Source organism: Oncorhynchus tshawytscha, linkage group LG21, assembly GCF_018296145.1.
Source record: "Oncorhynchus tshawytscha isolate Ot180627B linkage group LG21, Otsh_v2.0, whole genome shotgun sequence".
Lineage (NCBI taxonomy): Eukaryota > Metazoa > Chordata > Actinopteri > Salmoniformes > Salmonidae > Oncorhynchus > Oncorhynchus tshawytscha.
In genome coordinates, this window is record NC_056449.1 from 4,714,656 (window position 1) to 4,738,510 (window position 23,855).

General features: G+C 41.7%; 1 protein-coding gene and 1 long non-coding RNA gene across 7 annotated transcripts; both read right to left on the reverse strand.

Moving 5' to 3' along the window:
* Nucleotides 1-872: 872 nt before the first annotated feature.
* On the reverse strand, nt 873-5,655 carry LOC112220745. The gene is made up of 2 exons (XR_002948914.2): nt 3,569-5,655; nt 873-996 (listed from the first exon to the last, which is right to left on the reverse strand). It is a non-coding gene; the product is annotated as an uncharacterized LOC112220745 (long non-coding RNA).
* Nucleotides 5,656-10,334: 4,679 nt separating this feature from the next.
* LOC112220746 (heterogeneous nuclear ribonucleoprotein A/B) lies at nt 10,335-23,606 on the reverse strand. 6 transcript variants are annotated; one of them, XM_024382614.2, is made up of 9 exons: nt 23,480-23,606; nt 13,890-14,157; nt 12,889-13,057; nt 12,565-12,723; nt 12,339-12,470; nt 11,999-12,095; nt 11,680-11,850; nt 11,500-11,585; nt 10,335-11,053 (listed from the first exon to the last, which is right to left on the reverse strand). In XM_024382614.2, exons 2-8 carry the CDS (start codon nt 14,129-14,131, stop codon nt 11,515-11,517), a joined length of 1,041 nt encoding a protein of 346 aa, XP_024238382.1. In that variant the 5' UTR covers nt 14,132-14,157; nt 23,480-23,606; the 3' UTR covers nt 10,335-11,053; nt 11,500-11,514. The 6 variants fall into 6 exon arrangements, with proteins under 6 accessions (XP_024238382.1, XP_024238383.1, XP_024238381.1 ...); XM_024382615.1 differs by having other exon boundaries at nt 23,550-23,567; XM_024382613.2 differs by lacking the exon at nt 23,480-23,606 and adding an exon at nt 14,561-14,703.
* Between the last annotated feature and the right edge of the window lie 249 nt (nt 23,607-23,855).

Sequence of the window (23,855 nt, forward strand, 5' to 3'; positions counted from 1 at the left end):
CATGCTGTGGGGATGTTTTTCAGCAGTAGGGATTGGGAAACTAGTCAGGATCGAGGGAAAGATGAATGGTGCAAAGTACAGAGAGATATTTGATGAAGTCCTGAGCGCTCTGGCGCAGGTTCTCAGACTTGGGCGAAGGTTAACCTTTCAACAGGACAACAACCCTAAGCACACAGCCAAGACAACACAGGAGTGGCTTCGGGACAAGTCTCTGAATGTCCTTGAGTGGCCCGGACTTAAACCCATTCAAGCATCCCAGGAAATAGCAGTGCAGCGGCGCTCCCGAACTAACCTGACAGAGCTTGAGAGGATCTGCAGAGAAGAATGGGAGAATCTCCAAATACAGGTGTGCCAAGCTTGTCGCGTCATACCCAAGAATTCATTTCTGCATTTTTATACATTTACAAAAATGTATAAAAACCTGCTTTTGCTTTGTCATTATGGGATATTGTGTTTATATTGAGGGATAATTTTTTTTTGAATAAGGCTGTAAAGTAACAAAATGTGGAAAAGTCTAGGGGTCTGAATACTTTCCGAATGCAATCCATCGCATTGCAACGACTAAGTTTTCCCATAGGGGATTTCCGAAACACTTCAAATAAGGTGTTTTGTGTAGGCTTACCCTGGCGTGATGTTTTGAAAACTGTAAAATCTCTCTAGGACAAGGTGACTTATCAGTATCTTCGCCTGTATTTACCACCCCAAAATTAAATCCTAATTCGCTGCTAATGTAGCTATCATAAAGAACTGCAAATGCAAAGTTAATCTGCAAAATATTCTTACATTTAAAATGGATCAAGCAACGGCAAAAACAAATCTAAAGCACAAGTTTTTGCACATCTGCATACAGTAATTGTTTTATAATTCACCCACAGACTACATGCATAGAAAGACAGGGACACAGAATATATAAAGGCAATGAATGATTAATAAGAGTTGTTATGGGGTACTGGAGATTCTCATGGCCCTCTTCAAGAGTCGTGCGATGGGTCAGATCTGCAGTGAAGAGAATCGGTGCATTACAACTTTATACATTTGAGATTTTAAAAGACAACTAGAAGAGGTCATTCCTGAAGAAACTTTGTGGACTCAGCTGGCTAAAAGTATTTTCAAAGTACTAGTTGAAGAATTTTCACCACGGCGGTCAGGAGCATATTTAAGGGCTTTCCAGAGGTACTGCAACACACCAACCTCCTGATTTATTTTCTGGCTTTTCATGAAACTTACTGTAAGCATACATATAAAATAAATTGATTGGCATAATGTGGGCATGCAGGACATGACAGAAATGTAAACACACAGTAGCGGTGCATGGGTAAAATCAATGGGGAAGCCATATTACAACCTATGTGTTGTGATAAATTGTTTGCTCTGTAACCTAGTCGTTCATATGCCTTGACACCGTGACAAAGGCCGAGACAATAAGAAGACACATTGGCAGAATAAATTCAACCACATGTTGTTTCACTACAAAGCCAGAGAGCAACATCCTACCGGTAAAGTCCACAAAACATAATGCATGTAACAAACAGTTACATGACCTACAGCATGGTCAAGCAACGTAAAAAAAAGTGTCCTACATTTTCAGACTACTAAACTATTGATTTAGAACCATGGAGAGTTACCCCAAGTCAAAGAAAACAGGAGCTGCCTCCAGTATTCCAGCACCATTTCAACATCTAAATCACCTATGCTTAGTCTAATACAGTGACTAAAAGAAACCAAAAACGATTTAGTCCAATCAACATAAGCTAAATATGATGTGGTTGTCCATGGTTCTGATTTCTCTGTGTGCATGTGCGTATTTGCATGCTTGCAAATAGAAAAAAAACATTGATTCAACCTACTTATAGAGAAACGCCAATGCCATCCTCCTCTTTCATGTTGCCTAAACAGTCTATGACTCTGTTGTACAGTACACGCTTTCAGTTTTTTTAAATCCTAGGTTACCTGGTTAAAATACTTGCTTGCTAGCTTAACTTACATTTCATAGGCAATGATACGCCAGGCCAGCTAGTTAACATTAGCATACTACTTATAGCTACATGTTTAACTTCCATCCTCTCAGGACAGGGACACAATGTATGAATTTATGTTTGGATCCGTTATAATCATTGGCCAGTACGGAGAATTAAGTAAAAGCAGAAGTCCAAATCCCCATCTCCATCCATGGCTAATTTAGAAAATTTAGCCATGAAGACAACACAATGTTGACCTATGGCTTGTGATGTGAATGGTCTGAAGCCAAATCCAGACTGGCTTCCCTTTACCTTTTTTGGTGAGCCAGGACCATTCACAGCTGAGCTAACTCTGATTGGCTATTTAATTAATTTTTTTATCAATGGGGGCCAAATGCTTGCTGGCTTCTTTTGCATTCAATGCTACGGGCTGCAACAATGTCATACTCTTTCTGACCAGACAGCATCAGATAGATTTGCTACACATACTGAGACAGAGGGGCACTGTTTCGTTCGCTCGGATGCTTTCGCCGGTGAGATACAGTCAGCCTCTTGCGAATTAAAAGGACATTTATGAAACACTGAGAGACGAAAAATACATTATTTTGGACGTTTTTTTCCCGGTAGATTTTTGGGGGAAGCCTCCATGATTACACTCAATCTTCCCAAGACATCTGAAACCCTACCTCTTTAAACAGTATCTTAAATAAACCTCCTCACCTCGGACCCCTCCTCCCCCAATATATTTTTTTAAACAACTGAACCAGCACTTGACCCCTCCCTCCTCTAGCTCTGACTCAACTGCTAGCTACTTTGATAAACATTTGACTTTTTATGTCTGATGTGGTTGTCCCACTTAGCGATCTTAGGATGAATGCACTAACTAAGTCACTCTAGATAAGAGAGTCTGTTAAATAACTAAAATGTAAATGTAACACACAGTAAAATATCTTTAACAGTCAGAATCTACTAAAAGTGGTAGCAATGGTATGTTTGCTCCTCTGTTAAAGGTAAATGCTACCAATAAAGTACGCGTAAACAGGCAATAAAGAGACAAAAATATTATATCATTACTGCAACAAACATTTAGAAATTGGTGTAATTGGCAAATATCTTCCTCTTCTCTGTAACTGTGCACATGTGTGAGTTTGACTGAGCAAGAGAGAAATGGGGGAAACTTTACATGACTCACCATTTAGGATGAGAGTTTTGCGAGATAAAATAGGATTTGGTTTAATGTACTAACTTCTATTATTAGAAGCAGTGCTATTTCAATTGGACTTCCTTACACTACACTTCTAATGCACCCATACGATAACCATTTTTGGTTTGAGGTAGAACTATTTTGAGTTCCATGTAGAACCCTCTGTGGAAAGGGTTTTAAATGGAACCTGGAACCAAAAAAGATTATTCAAAGGGTTTTCCTATGGGAACAGCCGATGAACCATTTTAGGTTCTAGATACCACTTTTTTTTTTTAAGTGTGTACGATCAGGCAATCATGGGAAGCTGAATGGCATGTCTCTTGGGGAATCCAGTCTGTGAGACGTGATGCATATGGGGAAAAAAGTATCAAACAGAAGAGAATATAACATTTTGGCAACAACTTACTGTCAATGACTATAGATTTAAGGAAGGGTGCTTCTGCTCTCTCCTTTCACTGGGATGTGCCAAAATAGGTCACTGGTAACTGAGTGGGTGCCGAAGCACTGCTGTAGAGGCCATGCATCACGTCATTGACATGTTTCAGGAACTGTAAAGACAGATGAATCATGAGTCACCATTACCTAAGATCTTCACTAAGTTAGCCTAGCAAGTACATTGAATATGTTGCCCCTCAGCAACCTGGCAGTGAGGCAGACAGATGGAGATATAGATAGACAGAAAGCAAAACAGGCTATTTACATTTCTTAGTCAGCAGGCTAGATAAATTCTGTACTCCTCCCTTTGTTTCCTCCATCCAAGCTAGAAGATTCCTGCAAAAAAAAGAGAGAAAGAATTGAAAAGGGCAGTTGAGAGGTGTAACGTTAGAATGAGTGTTGAGGGGGAGCAGGGATAGGCTAAATGTATCCTATTGTCAAATACAAAAGATATCTGATTAATCAAGAAAAATCTTCACATCCAGTGTGGGGAGGTACACATTTCAAGAATTTTACAGTAGGCTACCTTACTGTCTCACACACAATGTTTCCTATGTGTATATCACACACGCACACACTCACAGCTAGCATGACACAATGTTGATATGATATTTTCTATAGATTATGATCACAATCATCTCTCTCACACTGAACACACACATAGCTAGCATGACTACGTTGACATGAATGTTTTCTAAAGTTATTGTGATCATCCTCTCTCACACACCTGCAGAAAATATACACACACACCCCACACGCACACACTCACAGCTAGCATGACACAATGTTGATATGATATTTTCTATAGATTATGATCACAATCATCTCTCTCACACTGAACACACACATAGCTAGCATGACTACGTTGACATGAATGTTTTCTAAAGTTATTGTGATCATCCTCTCTCACACACCTGCAGAAAATATACACACACACCCCCCTTTACAATCATTAACTCAACAGATATTCAAATGTTATCTAGCTAGCTTCAACAGGTAGAAATTCAAATGTACCATGTCCATAGTGGATTAGCCAGAGAGCTAGCATTAGCCAGCTGAATTAGTTAGTTAGCTAGCTAAGCTTACCTTGACTTTCGTCTCCCCAACAAACTGCCGCTTTACTTACAAAGGTAAAACAAGAATTCAGGAGAACAGGGACTACCACTTTTAGAAGTTGTGTACATTTTGAAAAACTGTTGCTGTTGACCAATGTGCTCGAGCAAGCAGGCTGCATGCAGAGATTTTTTTTTTTTTAGCTAGACCTAATATGGTTACCTCCATATTTAGCTACATAAATGAAAATTAAATGACTGCACGGATTCTGTTAATTGCTTAAAAGCTAAGGGAAAATATAATAGTAATATTTTCAGGGTCAAATTCAGGTGCAATACATTGACAAATGATGTATGGAAATAAATGCGATAAAAATAGGGTTTTGAAAACCCTAGTGGATTGAAGCATGAAATAAATGAAATAAAGAAATAATACAAGCATGTCTTTTATTTCAATAACTATTTATTTGTCATAAAACTTCCAAACAGAATTCAGTGGAACAGAAGAAAATGTGCAGCACAATAAACAGTGCAATTAGCGAACACAAATGAAAAAATGACCATTAGAAGCCAACACATACAGCAAGCTACCAGATATAATTAAACAACCATTATTTCACGGTACTGCCATTTTACTGCATTTTTGTATGGGTATTCTGTATGTTTATTGCCTAGAACAAATATTATGGAAGTGAATATACACTTTTCAATTTGGTGGACTGTAACTACGAAAAACACTGCCATAGCCTGTATTAAAACCAAAAGCATTTATAGCATCGGAGATTCTCTAAAATTAGGGATCATCTCTGATAGCTATAGGATCACCAATTTGAACTTTTAATGACCAAGCAAATTCCATGACTTTGGGGTGAAATAAAATCCCCAAAGTTGTGCCAAAATGGCTTATGGACAACAAAGTCAAGGTATTGGAGTGGCCATCACAAAGCCCTGACCCCAATCTTATAGAAAATTTGTGGGCAGAACTGAAAAAGCGTGCGCGAGCAAGGAGGCCTACAAACAAATCAGAAGGAATGGGCCAAAATTCACCCAATTTATTGTGGGAAGCTTGTGTAAGGATTTGATCCTAGTTTTTAAAAAATAAAGGCAATGGTACCAAATACTAATTGAGTGTATGTAAACTGACCCACTGGGAATGTGATGAAAGAAATAAAAGCTGAAATAATTCTCACTACTATTATTCTGACATTTCACATTCTTAAAATAAAGTGGTGATCCTAACTTCCCTAAAACAGGGAACTTTTACTAGGATTAAATGTCAGGAATTGTGAAAAACTGAGTTTAAATGTATTTGGCTAAGGTGTATGTAAACTTCCGACTTCAACTTTAGGTAGGGGTAAAGTGACAATGTAAAAAAATAAACAGCGAGTAGCAGTAGTGTACAAAAAAAAGTCTGTAGCCATTTGCTTAATTCTTCCGCAGTTTTATGGCTTGGGGGTAGAAGTTGTTAACCCTCTTAAGGATCCACCCTTTTCAATTTTTGCCTAAAATAACAATATCCAAATCTAACTGCCTGTAGCTTAGGGATTGAAGCAAGGATATGCATATTCTTGATACTATTTGAAAGGAAACACTTTGAAGTTTGTGGAAATGTGAAATGAATGTAGGAGAATATAACACTTTAGATCTGGTAAAAGAAAATACCATCTTTGAAATGCAAGAGAAATGCCATAATGTATTATTCCAGCCCAGGTGCAATTTAGATTTTGGCCACTAGGTGGCAGCAGTGTATGTGCAAAGTTTTAGACTGCTCCAAAGACCCATTGCATTTCTGTATCTAGATTGCCCAAATGTGCCTAATTGGTTTATTAATAACTTTAGGTTCATAACTGTGCACTCTCCTCAAACAATAGCATGGTATTCGTTCACTGTAATATAGCTACTGTAAATTGGACAGTGCAGTTAGATTAACAAGAATTTAACATTTCTGCCAAGATCAGATATGTCTATGTCCTGGGAAATGTTGTTACTTACAACCTCATGCTAAGACGTGGCTCTCGGGTACCGATTGCCATGCAGTAGCAGAAAGAACAGGCTATGACTTGGGTGGCTGGAGTTTGACAATTTTATGGGCCTTCCTTTATGGATGACAGGAAGCTTGGCCCCAGTGATGTACTGGGCCATACGCACTACCCTCTGTAGCATCTTCCAGTCAGAGGCTGAGCAGTTGCCATACCAGGCGGTGATACAACCAGGCAGGATGCTCTCGATGGTGCAGCTGTGCCCTCTTCACAACTTGTGTTGGTGTGTTTGGACCATGATAGTTTGCTGGTGATGTGGACACCAAGGAACTTGAAGCTCACGACCCACGTCGATGTGAATGGGGGTATGTTCGGTCCTCCTTTTTCTGTAGTCCACGATCAGCTCCTTTGTCTTTCTCATGTTGAGGGAGAGGTTGTTGTCCTGGCACCACACTGCCAGGTCTCTGACCTCCTTCTTGTAGGCTCTCATCCTTGTCGGTGATCATGCTTACCACCATTGTGTCATCAGTAAAAATAATGATGGTGTAGGAGTCATGCTTGGCCACGCAGCAGTGGGTGAACAGGGAGTACAGGTATAAAGCACCACCATATTGAGGATCAGCAAGGCGGATGTGTTACCTACCCACACAACCTGGAGATGGCCCATCAGGTAGTCCAGGATCCAGTTGCAGAGGGAGGTGTTTAGTCCCAGGGGCCTTAGCTTAGTGATGAGCATGAACAGCATTCTCACATAGGTGTTCCTTTTGTCCCAGTGGGAAAGGGCAGTTTGGAGTGAAATAGAGATTTTGTCATCTGTGGATCTGTAGGGGCAGTATGCGAATTGGAGTGGATCTAGGGTTTCCGGGATGATGGTGTGGATGTGAGCCATGACCAGCCTTTCAAAGCACTTCATGGGTACAGACGTGAATTCTACGGGGCGGTAGTCATTTAGGCAGGTTACCTTGGCGTTCTTGGGCACAGGGACGATGGTGGTCTGCTTGAAAATATATTACATACTTGGTCAGGGAGATTGAAAATGTCAGTGAAGACACTTGCCAGTTGGTCCGCACGTGCTCTGGTTACCTGTCCTGGTAATACGTCTGGCCCCGTGGACTTGTCAATGTTGACCTGTAAAGAGCTTACATCAGCTACGGAGTGTGGTCACAGTCATCTGGAACTGCTGGGGTTCTCATGCACGCTTCAGTGTTGCTTGCCTCAAAACAAGCATAAAATTAATTTAGCCCATCTGGTAGGCTCACGTCACTGTGCAGCTCGTGCATGGTTTCATAAATATGTTGTATTCAAATAATATTTTGAGAGAGCAAAGGACACAGTTCAAAGCCCTTTGAACATTAGTAATACAACATAATCGACATGATAGTACCTCCTAGTGGTAAGTGTATGTAATGAAACTTTGACAACGTTGGATTGTTGTTGCATCTAGAGTGGGTCACTGTCATCCCAGCATCACACAAGCAGCCACAACGCAGATGGAGCTTCTGAATGTCAATTTGCACTTACTTCATGACAATATTATTCAGTATGCCGCCGACCTATTTCTCTGATATGGACCCTCTGCAGGGGGAGTGTGTGGCAGATGAGGTGCAAACAGGTTTTGGGCATGTGGGGAGCCATTTCTGGGCCTTCCACCTGCAGGGTGTTTTCAGATGAGTAGTCACTGGTAATTTACTGCGACAAGGCCTTAGGAAGCAACAACTTTGCAAACATAGTGTGTCAGTGTTTGCTGCAGTCACAACTCGGTGAAGAGTTATCACTATTCTTATTTTGGTATAAATCTTTGCATTATTTTTTAGAAGAGAACCTTTAAGCAGAAATATCCTTTGATCTCGTCTCCCTTTCCAGACTGAAAGAGGAGTATATCTGTGTCAGTAGACGGCCCCTGGGAGAACATTGTCAAGTTTAAACCTCCCATGTGCTTCAGTATGGAGGATGCAGACAGGCTACACCACATTCTCACAGGTGACTGGAACACTTACCCTATAGCCCTGACTTATTATAATACATTTACACAGGTGTATAGTATACATTTATTATACTTGAGACAGAATACCCAGTCTCAACAAAACATTTAAACCCAAGTCGACTTGGCCTCCACAACTGCAGAAGTTTGCAGAACTTAAATTTTAGAGAGCTTACACTGACCTGATTCCTTATATCTGCCGACACAGAAGTGTTGGGGGACCATTTCTGAACCAGGCCAATGGCACTTACACAACAGTCTTGAAGGATCCATACTACACACCACCTAAGCAGGTGTGTAGGGACCTGTTGATAATTCTACTTTTCCTTTTCAGACATGGAGCGTAGTCATCAAAAACTGGACAGTGGAGATTTCTAAGGTTTGTATAAACCTGTAGAAAGATTTAATTGCATCAGACAGTAAGAATTGGTCACAATCAGAAGGAGTCAGAGGTAGTGTGATGTGCTCCTCCAGGAGATTTCACTAACCGTTAAAAGTGCATTTCTCAGACATTGGATTTCATAGAGCAGAGCACCGGGGCCCGTATCTACAAATCATCTCAAAGTAGAAGTGCTCATCTTGGATCTGTCCATAGCAATGGTATTTATGATCTAAAAAGGCTAAACCTATCCTATATCAGCATTCCTACTTTGAGGTTCTCTGTGGATATGGTCCCAGAACTTGGGTATTTTGCTTTTCATACAAACTGCAGTCCTCATGGTGGAAAATAAAGGGAAGGAACGCAGACTTATTCAACACAGCCAATCATGGATCCATACCACAATTAAGGATAAAAAGCCAAATTGTTAAGACATTAAGATTACACGACTAGATCTACCAACACAACAATGTTTTGTGACAGTTCATGAAGTGGAATTAGTGACTGCTTTTGATTCTGCATGAGGGATAAGAGAAACGGTGACATATGCAACAGAAAGGCAATACATTTCTACTATAAAACACAAGTCGTGATCCTCACATTTATACTTCCCTGTGGAAATAGATAATCACATAGCAACTACTGGATCAAGAAGTGGTCACAAAGGTCTACTGATACAGTAGAAAAGTGTATGTTAAGCTGCATTTACACAGGCAGTTCAATTCTGATATCTTATTCCCCACTAAATTGGTGTTTTCACCCATCAGATCAGCTCCGTGAAACAATCTGGGACTGGTCTTTTGACCAATTAATTAGTGGGAAAAACAATCAGAATTGGGCTGCCTGTGTAAACAGCCTACTTGACGTGAAATGGACACCAGCCCAGGCAGACTGATGAGGTCACTTCCAGCTGATCTTGATAACTGCAACATTGCATGGCAACAGTGACTTTGTACACATGACTGTATAGATGACAGACGATGTATGGGGGTGGGCGTGCACTTACCAGAGGACTAAAGTTATTACCTGGACTTAACCACTTATAAAAACATACCAAATACTGTAGTTCAATGTCAGATCCATAGTGAGGTAAGATCAGCTAGCTCGGAAAAGTAAAATGACGCGGAGGCTACGTAGCACAGCTTTCAACCCATTGACTGAGCCAGTTATCCCTCTGCCAGCAAAGTATCTGCCACCGCATCCCAGAGAGGCATCCATCTGTATGGCACGATTTTAACCTTACCCAAGACAGGACAAGTAATCCATTTAACAGTACAAAGCAGTTAACAGTAACCAAAACAGCATTAGGGGGAGGGTTTATAAATGATAACAAAAGGATCCACGTGTAATATAAACCAAAAGTTTATTTCTACCAATTTGCCCAAGACACTAGAGGAATGAGTTTCCAGAGAGAAAGGGAAGGCCCTCTACTTACATTAACAGGCTTGCGCTCAGTTGTACTGTATCGTATGTAACACTAGTAAAGCCACTTTTTAAAAAAAATTACAGAGAAGATGGGGGGGGGACCTCCTTAAAAGCCAAAAAAACTAATGCTGGTTGTCCTCGTCTACTAGCCAAATGCAAGCATTCACTAGACAAGCTTACAATGAAACCTTTGATTAGTTTTTAAATCTCTTATTTCACCTCACCCCACATCTGAAGCCATGCAACTCGCGTCAAACACTCAGCACGGGAAAATGTTTTACTAATCCTAGAAATAACAAAAAAAGGTAATTGTTTTATTTCAAAAGCTTCTGAAAGCTCTGCTCCGGTTTGTTGGCAAATCCAGTAGACATGTAAAATACAACCACACAATACATTAGATTCAAAAAGGTACCAAAAAGTACAGTAAAAATAACACTTCCATCTCTGGAAATGTAAATGGACAAAACCATATAAAATAAAAAATAAAAAGGTGGAAAAGTGACATTTGCTTCCCCAGTTCCTCACTTGATCTGTACATATGGAGCATGAGTCCAAATTTCTGCCAACTCCAAAGGAAAAGCCAAAGCCCATGTTCGCTGTGGCCGGACCATGGGTTTCTTTTTTCTGATTTACTTAAGACCTTAAGAGAGAAACATGGTGCTTACAGTTACTGAGCATAACCAAATGGCATTTTGTATTACACATGGACACCATGATGTTTATGAATGACTTAACAGTTGTATACTTCTATTAAAAATGAACACTCGGAGTGGGGAGAACGTCAAAGGGGACATGACACCTAGCTGCCATACCTAGCACCCCATCGCAAAGGCCCTAATGCTTATACTGGGTCAACCACCACCTCAACCCTTATTGATCAAGTAGTGTTTGTAGGGATGCATCTTAAAATGGTTGGCACATGGAATGAGACCATTATTAATGAATTGCAGACCCTCCCCACCCACTTCCCCCCGTTAACAAACGTTTGAATGGGATCAGACTAGATGGGAGAAATTTTGGAGTCAAAGGGCACAAATGGTTACAGCTAGATTGTCATATCACCATAGATGATGCAAAAATGCATACCTGCACTACATGTGATCAGTATGGCTTGTAGCTACTCTGGTGGCCTCCACGTCTTGGAGTTTTCCCATAGCCTGCATTGCCCTGGTCTGGAGGACAAGAAAGAAAGGGACTGAGTGTCTTCCGTACGACAAGGACCAACAAAGTTTCTCACATTTGCGTTTTTGGGTGGTTATCGCTTACTGTAGTCGTAGCCACCCCCATAGCCATAGTATCCAGCGGAGTAGTCGTAGTTGCCATAGCCTCCATATCCGCCATAGCCTTGCTGTCCACCGTAGCCGTAGCCCTGGTTCCCATAGCCCTGGTTCCAGTAGTTGTTGTATCCGCCACCTTGGTTCCAATTCTGGCCCTGACCTGAGAAGATTACATTAGTGATTAGAAGCACATAGAGAAGAGTTATATAAGCAACCACTTTGATCTTGGGACTGGGGTGAGAAGAGCCTATTTTAGAACCCGTTTCGCCAGGTTAAATCCATACAAGGTGTTTTGTGTAGATACTCACCTCCACGGCCCCTGCCTCTTCCACCACCTCCACCTCCACGGCCGCCATATTGCTGCTGCTGGTACACCTCTTTGGGCTGTGCTATTTTAATCTCACACTGGAACAGATCAGTAACATGAAGACTTAAGTTTGACATGGGAAGAACCTTTGCCACACCCACTGCATGGATCTTCAATGTGAGGGTTACATGTTACCTGAAGAAACCACAGAATTTGTTATATACAGAAATCTAAAGCTTCATTTGAAAGGAGGAAATCACAACTCTGCAATCACACGTACAAAAAGAGACCGTACACACACACACAACCCTGCAATGCATTGACTGCATTACAATTGTTACCTTGCTTCCACTGACGTTATGAAATTTCTTTTCTAGCACTTTTTTGACAGGAGTTTCATCCTTATACGTGATGAACACGAACCCCCTTCTCTTTTCCGTCTTTGGGTCCTGTGGAAGCTCGATTGTCTCGATCTGCAGATCAAAGGAAAATAAAACAATTACTGTTAAAACACCACCTTACCACTAAGTCAGTGTTACCCCCCAGAGATAGATGTTGATACTGTACCTCGCCAAAGGTTCCAAAGTACTCCTGGATAACTTCCTTGTCTGTGTCTGGGTTGAGGCCACCAACAAAGATTTTCTTTACGGGCTCCTTCTTCATAGCCATGGCCTTCTTGGGGTCGATCTGTCGTCCGTCAAGTCGGTGTTCCTTCTGTTCCAAAACCTAGACAAAAGGGAAAAAAAGCAGCCAGAGAATGAAGAATGGCAAATAGTTGTAGGACTGCAGGGATGTTGCCAAGTTGTGATATTCCACATGGGAACACTGACATTCAATATGCATTACAGTTCTTAGATAAAAGTAACAAACCCCAAAAACATGTTCTCTTACCTTGTCTACACTGACTGCTTCTTTGAATAGAATAAAGCCAAAGCCTCTTGACCGGCCTGTCTGTTGGTCCATCTTTATGGTGCAGTCCGTCACTTCACCGAATTTAGAGAAATAATCTTTAAGATCTTTCTTACTTGTGTCCCAGCTAAGTCCTCCAACAAACATTTTCCTAGCAAAGAAAAAAGGATAACTGACTAAATATGATGGTTGGGTAACAACCGCTCTAAAAGTGTTGGGGAACAATAGTATAGGGTTCCCCCAACTGGCAGCCAGTGGGACGAATCTGGCCTGTGGTTGGTTTTATTTGTCCCCCCAAATTCTGAGAGAAAATGTTCATATCCTTTTTTGTTGGGTGGGTGAATTTTCCATTGTTAGACATACGACTAAAACAAGGAGACCAGCTTCAAGTGATTGATGTAAGAAATCTGTTCCCAAATAAACATGATCGTATAGAAATATAATCAAGGTTTGAAATTATGTTTTAGTCAACAACACACATATATTGTAATGAAACAGCAGCCCGAGATCCGGCGCGCTATCGACTGTGCCGCAAAAGCATGCTCGTGCGGCAGAGTCGATTTCCCCGCTTAAAAACCCTGGGTCGTTACAATATATTTGTTTTGACCTTTTTGCAGTCCATTAATTTGTAATTACGTTCTGGCCCCCTTGCCAACCGCTCTGAAAAACAAAAATGGTCCCCGCGGCTGAATCTAATACTCCACAAATCAGTGGCCATTATTGTTGAAGATCGGCTGGGCCTACTACTGGATGGCCAAAACGACATCAAACATCTGACCAGAAAGTCCGGTGTGTGCCCTAAACAGAATAAACAACCTAGCCCTGCAAAAAGATACAATCGCCGGAGAGGGAGTGTTACATTTAATCGCTGCTGGAAGTGGTGCCCCCCCTCGCTCCCCACATGGCGCCAACAAAGCCAGACCGAACAAAGGAGCGATACAATCCATTAACACTGCCGAGATCGAAAACATTTCTGTACTCACCCTGCATCCTCCTCGCCTTTGCTGGCGTTGATCTGTCCGCCTTCGCCTTCAGTGGCACCATTTTGCGAATCTTCTCCCTCTACTGCCGCCTCGTCTTCTATGCAGGCTTCGGTCTCTTCCTCGCCTTTATTCAGGGTTTCGGTCTCTTCAGTTTCATCGGCGGTCTTTGCGCCGTTAAAATCATCCTCTCCTTCGTGGCCGTTTTCTGATGTTTCCATAAACTGTTGCTCCGTGTCAGACATTTTGTAATTGTTAGGTTCCCCCTTTCCTGCACAAAATGAAACATTGTTACCAAAAGGACCTGTACAGTTATGTAACCCACACGCCGTACATGCTTCGCCATTTATGCTATGCCAGTGAATTACACTCCCCCACCATTTTGGCTGGCAACATTGTTTTTTTGTAAATGTATGGGAGACAATGTTCCCGGAATGACAGCGAGACATGGCAATCGACTCATCGAATGAGGGTACAACAACATATATTTTTTTGCACGGACTGAATATAACAACCAAATATCGTCAATGTAACTGTATCGCGCGGATAAACCGTTAGCATGAACCACACCACTCCGTTACGTAATGCGAAGGCCATGCGAGCTGTTTTACTACTCAAATATTACAGCCACATTTATGCCGAACACCGAAAATAGTTATTCTTATGGTACTTACACAAATATAAAATAAGATGAATATATGGAAAATAATCCCCTAAAGCCTCTTAGAGATCACAGAAAATACTCTCCAAGATGGATTCTCCCATACAACGCCAACTCGTGGTTGGTTTTATAGTACCCGTTAAACAAAAAACGACCTTTCATTTAGGGGCCTCTGATTTGATCCCCAAAGCTGTCTATCATGGCCATGGCCAATTATGTACCCCGATTCAGTGTACACGCCCACTACACGTAAGAACTTGCAGTACATTTTATTATTTTAGGTACATTCTTGAAGAAACCAGTCTGCAAACTACAAAACAATCAAAAAAAATGAGGGGAGGAGGGGAGGGGGAGCTGTGGCCAAGAGACCAGAGGTGGCAGAACGGAGTGCTCGGGTTGGGGTGTTGGGTTTGAGCATAGCCTGAAAGTAGGGAGGGGCAGTTCCTCTCGCTGCTCCATAGGCAAGTACCATGGTCTTGTAGTGGATGCAAGCTTGGACTGGAAGCCAGTGGAGTCAGGGCCAGAATAATGCAGGGGCTTACTGGGGCTGAAGCCCCTTGGCCCATGCCGTGGGGGGCCCAAGAGGCAGCAAAAACAAATAAGTATGTATACAGTATATCAAATCAAATCGTATTTGTCACATGTGCCGAAATCAACAGGTGTAGACCTTACAGTGAAATGCTTTTACTTACAAGCCCATAACCAACAATGCAGCTAAGAAAAATAAGTAAGTAAAAAATTATTAAAGAGCAGCTGTAAAATAACAGTAGTGAGGCTATATACTGTACAGGGGGTACCGGCACAGAGTCAATGTGGGGGTGGGGTGAACGGCAATACAAATAGTCTGGGTAGCCATTTGATTAGCTTTTCAGGAGTCTTATGGCTTGGGGGTAGAAGCTGTTAAGCCTTTTGGATCTAGACTTGAAGCTCCGGTACCACTTGCCGTGCGGTAGCAGAGAGAAGATTCTATGACTAGGGTGGCTGGAGTCTGACAATTTTTAGGGCCTTGTCGGGTGTCTGAAGTAAATCCTTTGTGTCCAACTCGTTAAAGAAAAAATCTTCATCCAGTACGAGGTGAGTATAAGCTCTTTTCGGTTATAAGAGACGGGTGCCAAAAACATTATGCACAAAATAAGTTACAAATAAAGCAACAAAAAAAAAACACAATTACACAATTGGTTAGGAGACCATAAAACGGCAACCATCTCCTCCGGCGCCATTCTGAATATATTATACACTGTTTAATGTAGTGTATATTTGATATATTTTCACTGCAATTGCCAACCAAGACTCAGGAGTCTGCTCTCGATGAGTATAGACAGTCTGCTGCCGCTCTGCCAATCCTCAGATGGGGGGAGAAAAGGTGGTAGGGGGACCACACGGTTAATTGGGGGCCCCTGCCTTGATTGGGTAACTGATTAATAAAAACAAAAACTGCATGATATATAAATGTGACTGGTCAAATGTGTGAGTCAGGGGCTGGGCCCACACCTGTAGTGTGCCCAAGAGGCAAAAAATACAAATATAAATGACTTTTTATCCAACCACAGGAGCCCGCCCTCAATGTTCAAAATACACCAGAGAGCATAATTTTGCCATAGAGGATCAATAGTTCATCAAAAATAACTGTGGATTAAGTTTTATCACAAGCACATACAGGCATCTGCCAAAATTAAGGAAACACCAACATAAAGTGTCTTTAAAAGGGTGTTGTGCCACGAGCTGCCAGAACAGCTTCAATGCAATTTGACATAGATTCACCAAACCATGCCAGGAAAATATGCCCCACATCATAACATATCTATTGTATCCCAAGTATTCGGCCCCCTTGAACTTTGTGACCTTTTGCCACATTTCAGGCTTCAAACATAAAGATATAAAACTGTATTTTTTTGTGAAGAATCAACAACAAGTGGAACACAATCATGAAGTGGAACGACATTTATTGGATATTTCAAACTTTTTTAACAAATCAAAAACTGAAAAATTGGGAGTGCAAAATTATTCAGCCCCCTTAAGTTAATACTTTGTAGCGCCACCTTTTGCTGCGATTACAGCTGTAAGTCGCTTGGGGTATGTCTCTATCAGTTTTGCACATCGAGAGACTGCAATTTTTTCCCATTCCTCCTTGCAAAACAGCTCGAGCTCAGTGAGGTTGGATGGAGAGCATTTGTGAACAGCAGTTTTCAGTTCTTTCCACAGATTCTCGATTGGATTCAGGTCTGGACTTTGACTTGGCCATTCTAACACCTGGATATGTTTATTTTTTAACCATTCCATTGTAGATTTTGCTTTATGTTTTGGATCATTGTCTTGTTGGAAGACAAATCTCTGTCCCAGTCTCAGGTCTTTTGCAGACTCCATCAGGTTTTCTTCCAGAATGGTCCTGTATTTGGCTCCATCCATCTTACCATAAATTTTAACCATCTTCCCTGTCCCTGCTGAAGAAAAGCAGGCCCAAACCATGATGCTGCCACCACCATGTTTGACAGTGGGGATGGTGTGTTCAGGGTGATGAGCTGTGTTGCTTTTACGCCAAACATAACGTTTTGCATTGTTGCCAAAAAGTTCAATTTTGGTTTCATCTGACCAGAGCACCTTCTTCCACATGTTTGGTGTGTCTCCCAGGTGGCTTGTGGCAAACTTTAAACAACACTTTTTATGGATATCTTTAAGAAATGGCTTTCTTCTTGCCACTCTTCCATAAAGGCCAGATTTGTGCAATATACGACTGATTGTTGTCCTATGGACAGAGTCTCCCACCTCAGCTGTAGATCTCTGCAGTTCATCCAGAGTGATCATGGGCCTCTTGGCTGCATCTCTGATCAGTCTTCTCCTTGTATGAGCTGAAAGTTTAGAGGGACGGCCAGGTCTTGGTAGATTTGCAGTGGTCTGATACTCCTTCCATTTCAATATTATCGCTTGCACAGTGCTCCTTGGGATGTTTAAAGCTTGGGAAATCTTTTTGTATCCAAATCCGGCTTTAAACTTCTTCACAACAGTATCTCGGACCTGCCTGGTGTGTTCCTTGTTCTTCATGATGCTCTCTGCGCTTTTAACGGACCTCTGAGACTATCACAGTGCAGGTGCATTTATACGGAGACTTGATTACACACAGGTGGATTGTATTTACCATCATTAGTCATTTAGGTCAACATTGGATCATTCAAAGATCCTCACTGAACTTCTGGAGAGAGTTTGCTGCACTGAAAGTAAAGGGGCTGAATAATTTTGCACGTCCAATTTTTCAGTTTTTGATTTGTTAAAGTTTGAAATATCCAATAAATGTCGTTCCACTTCATGATTGTGTCCCACTTGTTGTTGATTCTTCACAAAAAAATACAGTTTTATATCTTTATGTTTGAAGCCTGAAATGTGGCAAAAGGTCGCAAAGTTCAAGGGGGCCGAATACTTTCGCAAGGCACTGTATTTTGGTCATATACCACACCACCCTGTGCCTTATTGCTTAAATATTGCCTCCTAATATAGTACATTCTGTGTGTCATTTCATTGGCCTGGGCTATTTGTTTGTTTGAATTCAAGACCAGATTGATCGCCGTTTGTCAGAGTAGCCACTCATTTTGTTAATTTGGGCGGTATTAAAAAATATTCAGCTAATGTCTTCTATCATGTAAATGACGTAGAAGTGCATGCGTTTTTAAAAAAGCTGGGGGTTTTCGGACCGTGGGAGAAAAAAAAATCCCATGTGTGGAACCACAAAAAACACCTCTACTTAACTGTAACCTATGCCGCATGGCAAACGTTATGGCTTTATTAGAAATTGAAATTAAATTTACCATGCCTCAAATTGCATCTTGGTGCATGTATTTGTTTACAGAAAATGATGGTGTGACGGGAAGGGGGAAATAGCCTCAGGGTCTATGATTTCTTAATCTGTCCCTGAGTGGAGTGTGCAGAGAAACTGGATGACATGAGAGAACTTGGGGAAAGTTGAACACCATGCGGGCTGCAGCATTCTGGAGTTGCAAGGGTTTGATGGCACAAGCCGGGAGCCCAGCCAACAGCGAGTTGCAGTAGTCCAAATGGGAGATGACAAGTGCATGGATTAGGACCTGCGCTGCTTCCTGTGTGAGGTAGGGTCATACACTACAGATGTTGAGCATGAACCTGCAGGTGCGAGTCACTGCTTTAATAGTTTCAGAAGAGGACAGGGTGTTGTCCAGGGTCACGCCAAGGTTCTTTACTGTTGGAGGGGGACAACTTGCAGTGTCAACCATGATGGAGAGGTCTTGGAATGGGCAGTAGGGCTGGGCGATTTGGCCTAAAAACCATATCAATTTTTTTTTCATCTATGGGCAATTCATGATATATATAAACAAAACATTGTTGCACAATTAGGTCAATACACTGCATTTCAAACAGTTATGAATAATCTAATGAATTCAGGGGTTGTAAAATTATACCTAGGCTAAATATAAGCCTTCCACAACCATAACATGCTGACCACACCGCTCGTGTTGCGAGCATGAGCATTGAAAAATAAATGTACACATACATGTTATTCAATCATTGCACCCACACTGCCTGCGCATGTCTGCATAGCCAGGCGCTAAAATAGAACTTGGTTCTATTTGTGACACTTTACACGCTGCAAGTCCTGCCTCTCCCACCTCATTGGTTTTTAGGAGCATAAGCCCACGTGGGTGATTGAAAGATGAACTGAGGTCTCTAGTCCAGTTGGTGGTAGCCCTATTGCGCACGCTCACGAGTGGTCTGATCAGCATGTAAGACCCACTAATCATTTAATTATTTTATCAAAATAGATTAACCTTTTTTTGCACTAATCATTGATCTGACTTTCAAGTGTCTGAAAACACAATTTTTGTTACAAATTTAACCAGAACATCCACTAATGTTGACCAACTTCTTGTAGCAGGCATCATAGAAAATGAACACAGGTCTCAAACAATCTCTCAAGCACAAGCCCACGTGGTAGTGAGTAGCCAGCTGATCTTTACATTAAAAGTCTAGCCAACTTGGATCCATTTTCTTGCTAACAAGGTAGAACAGTTATGAATAGACCCTCGTGTCCCGTCTCCAACTGTTTAAAAATCACATTTTATTGGTAAGATACACATAGCAGATGTTAATGTGAGTGTAGCAAAATGCTTGTGCTTCTAGTTCCGACTGTGCAGTAATATCTAACAAGTAATATAACAATTCCACAACCACTACCTAATACACACAAATCTAAAGGGATGGAATAAGAATATGTACATATAAATATATGGATGACCGAGCGGCATAGGCAAGATGCAAGATGGTATAAAACACAGTATATACATATGAGATGAGAAATGCAAGATATGTAAACATTATTAAAGTGACTAGTGATCCATTTATTAAAGTGGCCAATGATTTCGAGTCTGTATGTAGGCAGCTGCCTCTCTGTCAGTGATGGTTGTTTAACAGTGTTTGAACAACTGCCTGTTCAATTTGTTTAGACATTGAAACCAACTGGCCTACCTGGACAAGAAAATGATTATTTCTCAGAATGAGAATGAGTTGCCAATTCCTTACTTAAATAGATGTTTTTATACTCACTGCACATTTATCACACAGACTAGACAACTCGCACGTACTGTAAGTCTGTGGTTATAATGCTGCTAGCTGTTTGGGTTACCACAATGCCGCGCACGACAGAAACTGATCATTCATTTTAAACATGTTCATTGATACTCTCGCTTCAGTAGGGTCTGCTCTGTTCTACCTTTAGGGAGTTGAGACATAATAAGGGTAGCGTTAGAAAGGTTAAGTTCTATTACAGCAAAATAATGTCTTTAAGCGTTTCGGTGTGCAAATTAACGATTTTGTTGGACCAAACCTCAAATGCAAATAGCGAGTTTATGTCAGAGAAGATTGAAGTTATCTTTTGTCATTGTTGTGAGTGGCAGGGGGAGGTGCTTGGTTTCTGTGTGCAAGTGGGAAGGTGCACAGTGCACACAGCACAGAAGGAGACGAGACCAAAATGGGCTAAAACATAAATTCAAATGATTTTGATATATCACCCAACCCTAGCGGGCAGGCCTTGCCGGGAGGAAGAGCGGCTCCCTCTTGTCAAGGTTGAGCTTGAGATGCTTGTTGCCACCTGGGTGTCAGAAGTGGGTAAGAAGAAAAGTAGTTGTGTCATCTGCATAGCAATGATAGGAGAGACAATGTGAGGATATGATGGAGCCGAGTGACTTGGTATATAGAGAGAAGAGGAGAGGGCTAGAGACGCACAGCCCTCAGAGGGCGGAGAGGAGGATCTGATGGTTCACGGTGTCGAAGGCAGCGGATAGATCAAGGAGTATAAGAACATAAGAGTCAGCTTTGGAAGTGCGGAGAGCCTCTGTGACAGAGAACAGCAGTCTTGGTTGAATGATACATCTTGAAACCTGACAGGTTAGTGTCAAGATCGTTCTGTGAGAGATAGCGAGAAAATTGGTCAGACAGCACACTCAAATGTTTTGGAAAGAAAATAAAAGGACAGTGGTTTGTAGTTTTTGGCATCAGAGGAGTTGAGAGTTGTTTTCTTGGAGGGGAGCAATTCGGGCCATTTTGAAGTCAGGGGGGAGGCAGCCAGTGATCAGGGATGAGTTGATGAGGCAAGTAAGGAATGGGAGAAGGTCTCCAGAGATGGTTTGGAGAAGGGGGAGGGGATGGGTTTGAGCGGGCAGGTTGTCAGGCGGCCGGACCTCTCTAGCCGAAAGTGGGCACTAGATCTACGCTATCGGCTAGGACCGACGGTCCGCCATTAAAGCTAGTTGAGGAAAATGATGCGTTTGCAGCCTAAATGGATGATGCTTTATGTACGAGCCAGTCCACGGGTGACAAGAATGTATTACCGGCTGGGCACATCAATCCTGGACGATAGTGCAGATCTAGCGCCACTATCGGCTACCTAAGCTGGGTATTTTCCCCATCTCTGTGCTTATGCTGCTTCCTCCCCAGTTACACCGTCAAATATTTGAGGTTTGTTGGGATTATTTCTGACCAGCCAATCAGCCAGCCAAGTCTTCGGAGAAAAACACAAATAACTGAATTAGTTTATTCAGGAAAAAAAAAAACTAAAAGCAAATGTAACATGTAACATGTTGAAGGTGCATATTTGTACGTCCACATTTCTCATTACACCCTGTTACTTACGCAGGGGGCAACAGGCTTCTGTTTGCAGAGCTCAGTGAATCCCCTGAGCAATGTGGGTCTCACAAACCTGCCCAGGTAGTCTTTGGATGCCTCTCCCATGGGGATGGGCTCGATCACAGCTGAACAAAGAGCGAGACACCCAGGTGTATCAGAGAGAAAATCACAGGGATATAACACACTGACTACAGGAAAAACCCCTCCAACTTCTATGTCAATGTAAACCTGTTGTACTTTGTGTGTATGGTACTCTTTGATAGCTTACCTTTGATTTAAAAAAGTGCTGAAGAAAGGAACAATGCCTTCAAAGTATTCACACCCATAGACTTTTTCCACATTTTGTTGTGTTACAGCCTCTCATTTAAAATGAATTCAATGTAGATGTTGGTCACTGGCCTACACACAATACCCCATAATGTCTAAGTGGAATTCTGTTTTTCAAAATGTTTACAAATGAATAAAAACAATTAGAAGCTGAAATGTCTTTTGTCAAGTACTCAACCCCTTTGTTATGGCAAGCCTAAATAAGTTCAGGAATAAAAATGTGCTAACAAGTCACAAGTTGCATGGACTCACTCTCTGTGCAATAAAAATACAAAAAGCAGATGTTAAATATCCCGTTGAGCATGGTGAAGTTATTAATTACACTTTGGATGGTGTATCAATACACCCGGTCACTACAAAGATAAATATTATATTTAAAAAAAATGTTTTCAGAAATTTTAGAATTTTTCTTCAACTTTGGTATTACAATTAAATTCATTTGAATCGCACTTTGTCACAAAATGTGGAAAAATTAAAGGGTTGTGAATACTTTCTGAAGGCACTAAATATTTAATGTGTGTGTGTTTAAAATACATTTGGGGAACATGAACTTGATCTCTCGCTCGACTGAGAACGAGATACTGCCATGCATTGCATTCCTTAGGTCAGAGGTGCCATACTTGGCTAGCAGGCTGGGGGAGAGGTGACATGCACATGTAGCCTACAGTAAAAGTGCTCAGTCATACAGTATTGATTGATCATATGCGCAATAACTCATATATGCAGTAGGTATGCAGAGGTAATAAAATAACTAGGCCTACCGGTATTTGAACTGGATGGACAACATTTTGTTGCATATGGATAAATATTTGCTCTCATAATAGGTGGTCTTCCATTGGGTGAAATCAGTAAAGATTCAGACAGTTGAGGTCTCTAAAGACAAATCCCAAACCACACGTAGAGCCCAGTGAATATCTTCCATTTGGGGTGAGAAGAGGGCTGGAAACCCAATGCTCTACCTTCTGACTGACCATTTCTGGGTGTTTCCCCGGCCTTGGTGCAGTTGGACAGGGCGATAAATTCAGAGCTCATGAAGGCCGTTTGGCTTGGGAAGAACAGTTTACTGCTCAACACAGTCACTGCACTATTCCGGACTCAGCTGCAGTTTGTCAAAGAGCAATTGCACAGACAAGACACACGATCACATTATGATTAATGACAAGTTTACATGGAAGATGGAGTTTTCCTGATGTCTGTGGATCAAACCAAAGCGCCGCGCACAATCATTCAATCAAATTTGCCCATCTATTCCTTTTGGTTCATTACTCTGACATCGTTCGTTTTTTGCATAGACGACACACACTCATTCTTTTCAGTCGTAGCCTCTTTGGCAACACCCCCTTTGTATTTACAGATGACCGCCACTGATGTCAAACTGTTCAGGACCTGGCTAGCGGCGATGCTATGGGCAGCATGAATGTTTGTTGTTCAACGGCTGTATGAATAAACGTTGTACACCAACCTGTAACAGTGAACCCAGAGCTGAGAATGATATATTCAGTGTAGAGTATAGCGTCAGGTTTGTACAATACCAAGAGTTCTCTCCGCGTAGATCCGAGGGGCGTCTGATTTGGGGCGGCAGGGTAGCCTAGTGGTTAGAGCGTTGGACTAGTAACCGGAAGGTTACAAATTCAAACCCCGGAGCTGACATGGTACAAATCTGTCGTTCTGCCTCTGTACAGGCAGTTCACCCACTGCACAGGCCATCATTGAAAATAAGAATTTGTTAACTGACTTGCCTAGTTAAAGGCCAAATAAAACATTTCTTACGCGTTTGTCATAACGTTCGCTCTCGCCTGGGTCTGAGTAATACGGCGCCATCGCAAAATCTGATGACG

Excerpts from the sequence above, each read along its gene's own strand:
- LOC112220746 (XM_024382614.2), bottom strand. The coding sequence starts at position 14,131 with ATGTCTGACACGGAGCAACAGTTTATGGAAACATCAGAAAACGGCCAC. Across the intron at positions 12,724-12,888 it reads AAGCAGTCAGTGTAGACAAG|GTTTTGGAACAGAAGGAACA; the intron begins GTAAGAGAACAT and ends CCTTTTGTCTAG. Across the intron at positions 12,471-12,564 it reads ACTTTGGAACCTTTGGCGAG|ATCGAGACAATCGAGCTTCC; the intron begins GTACAGTATCAA and ends TTTGATCTGCAG.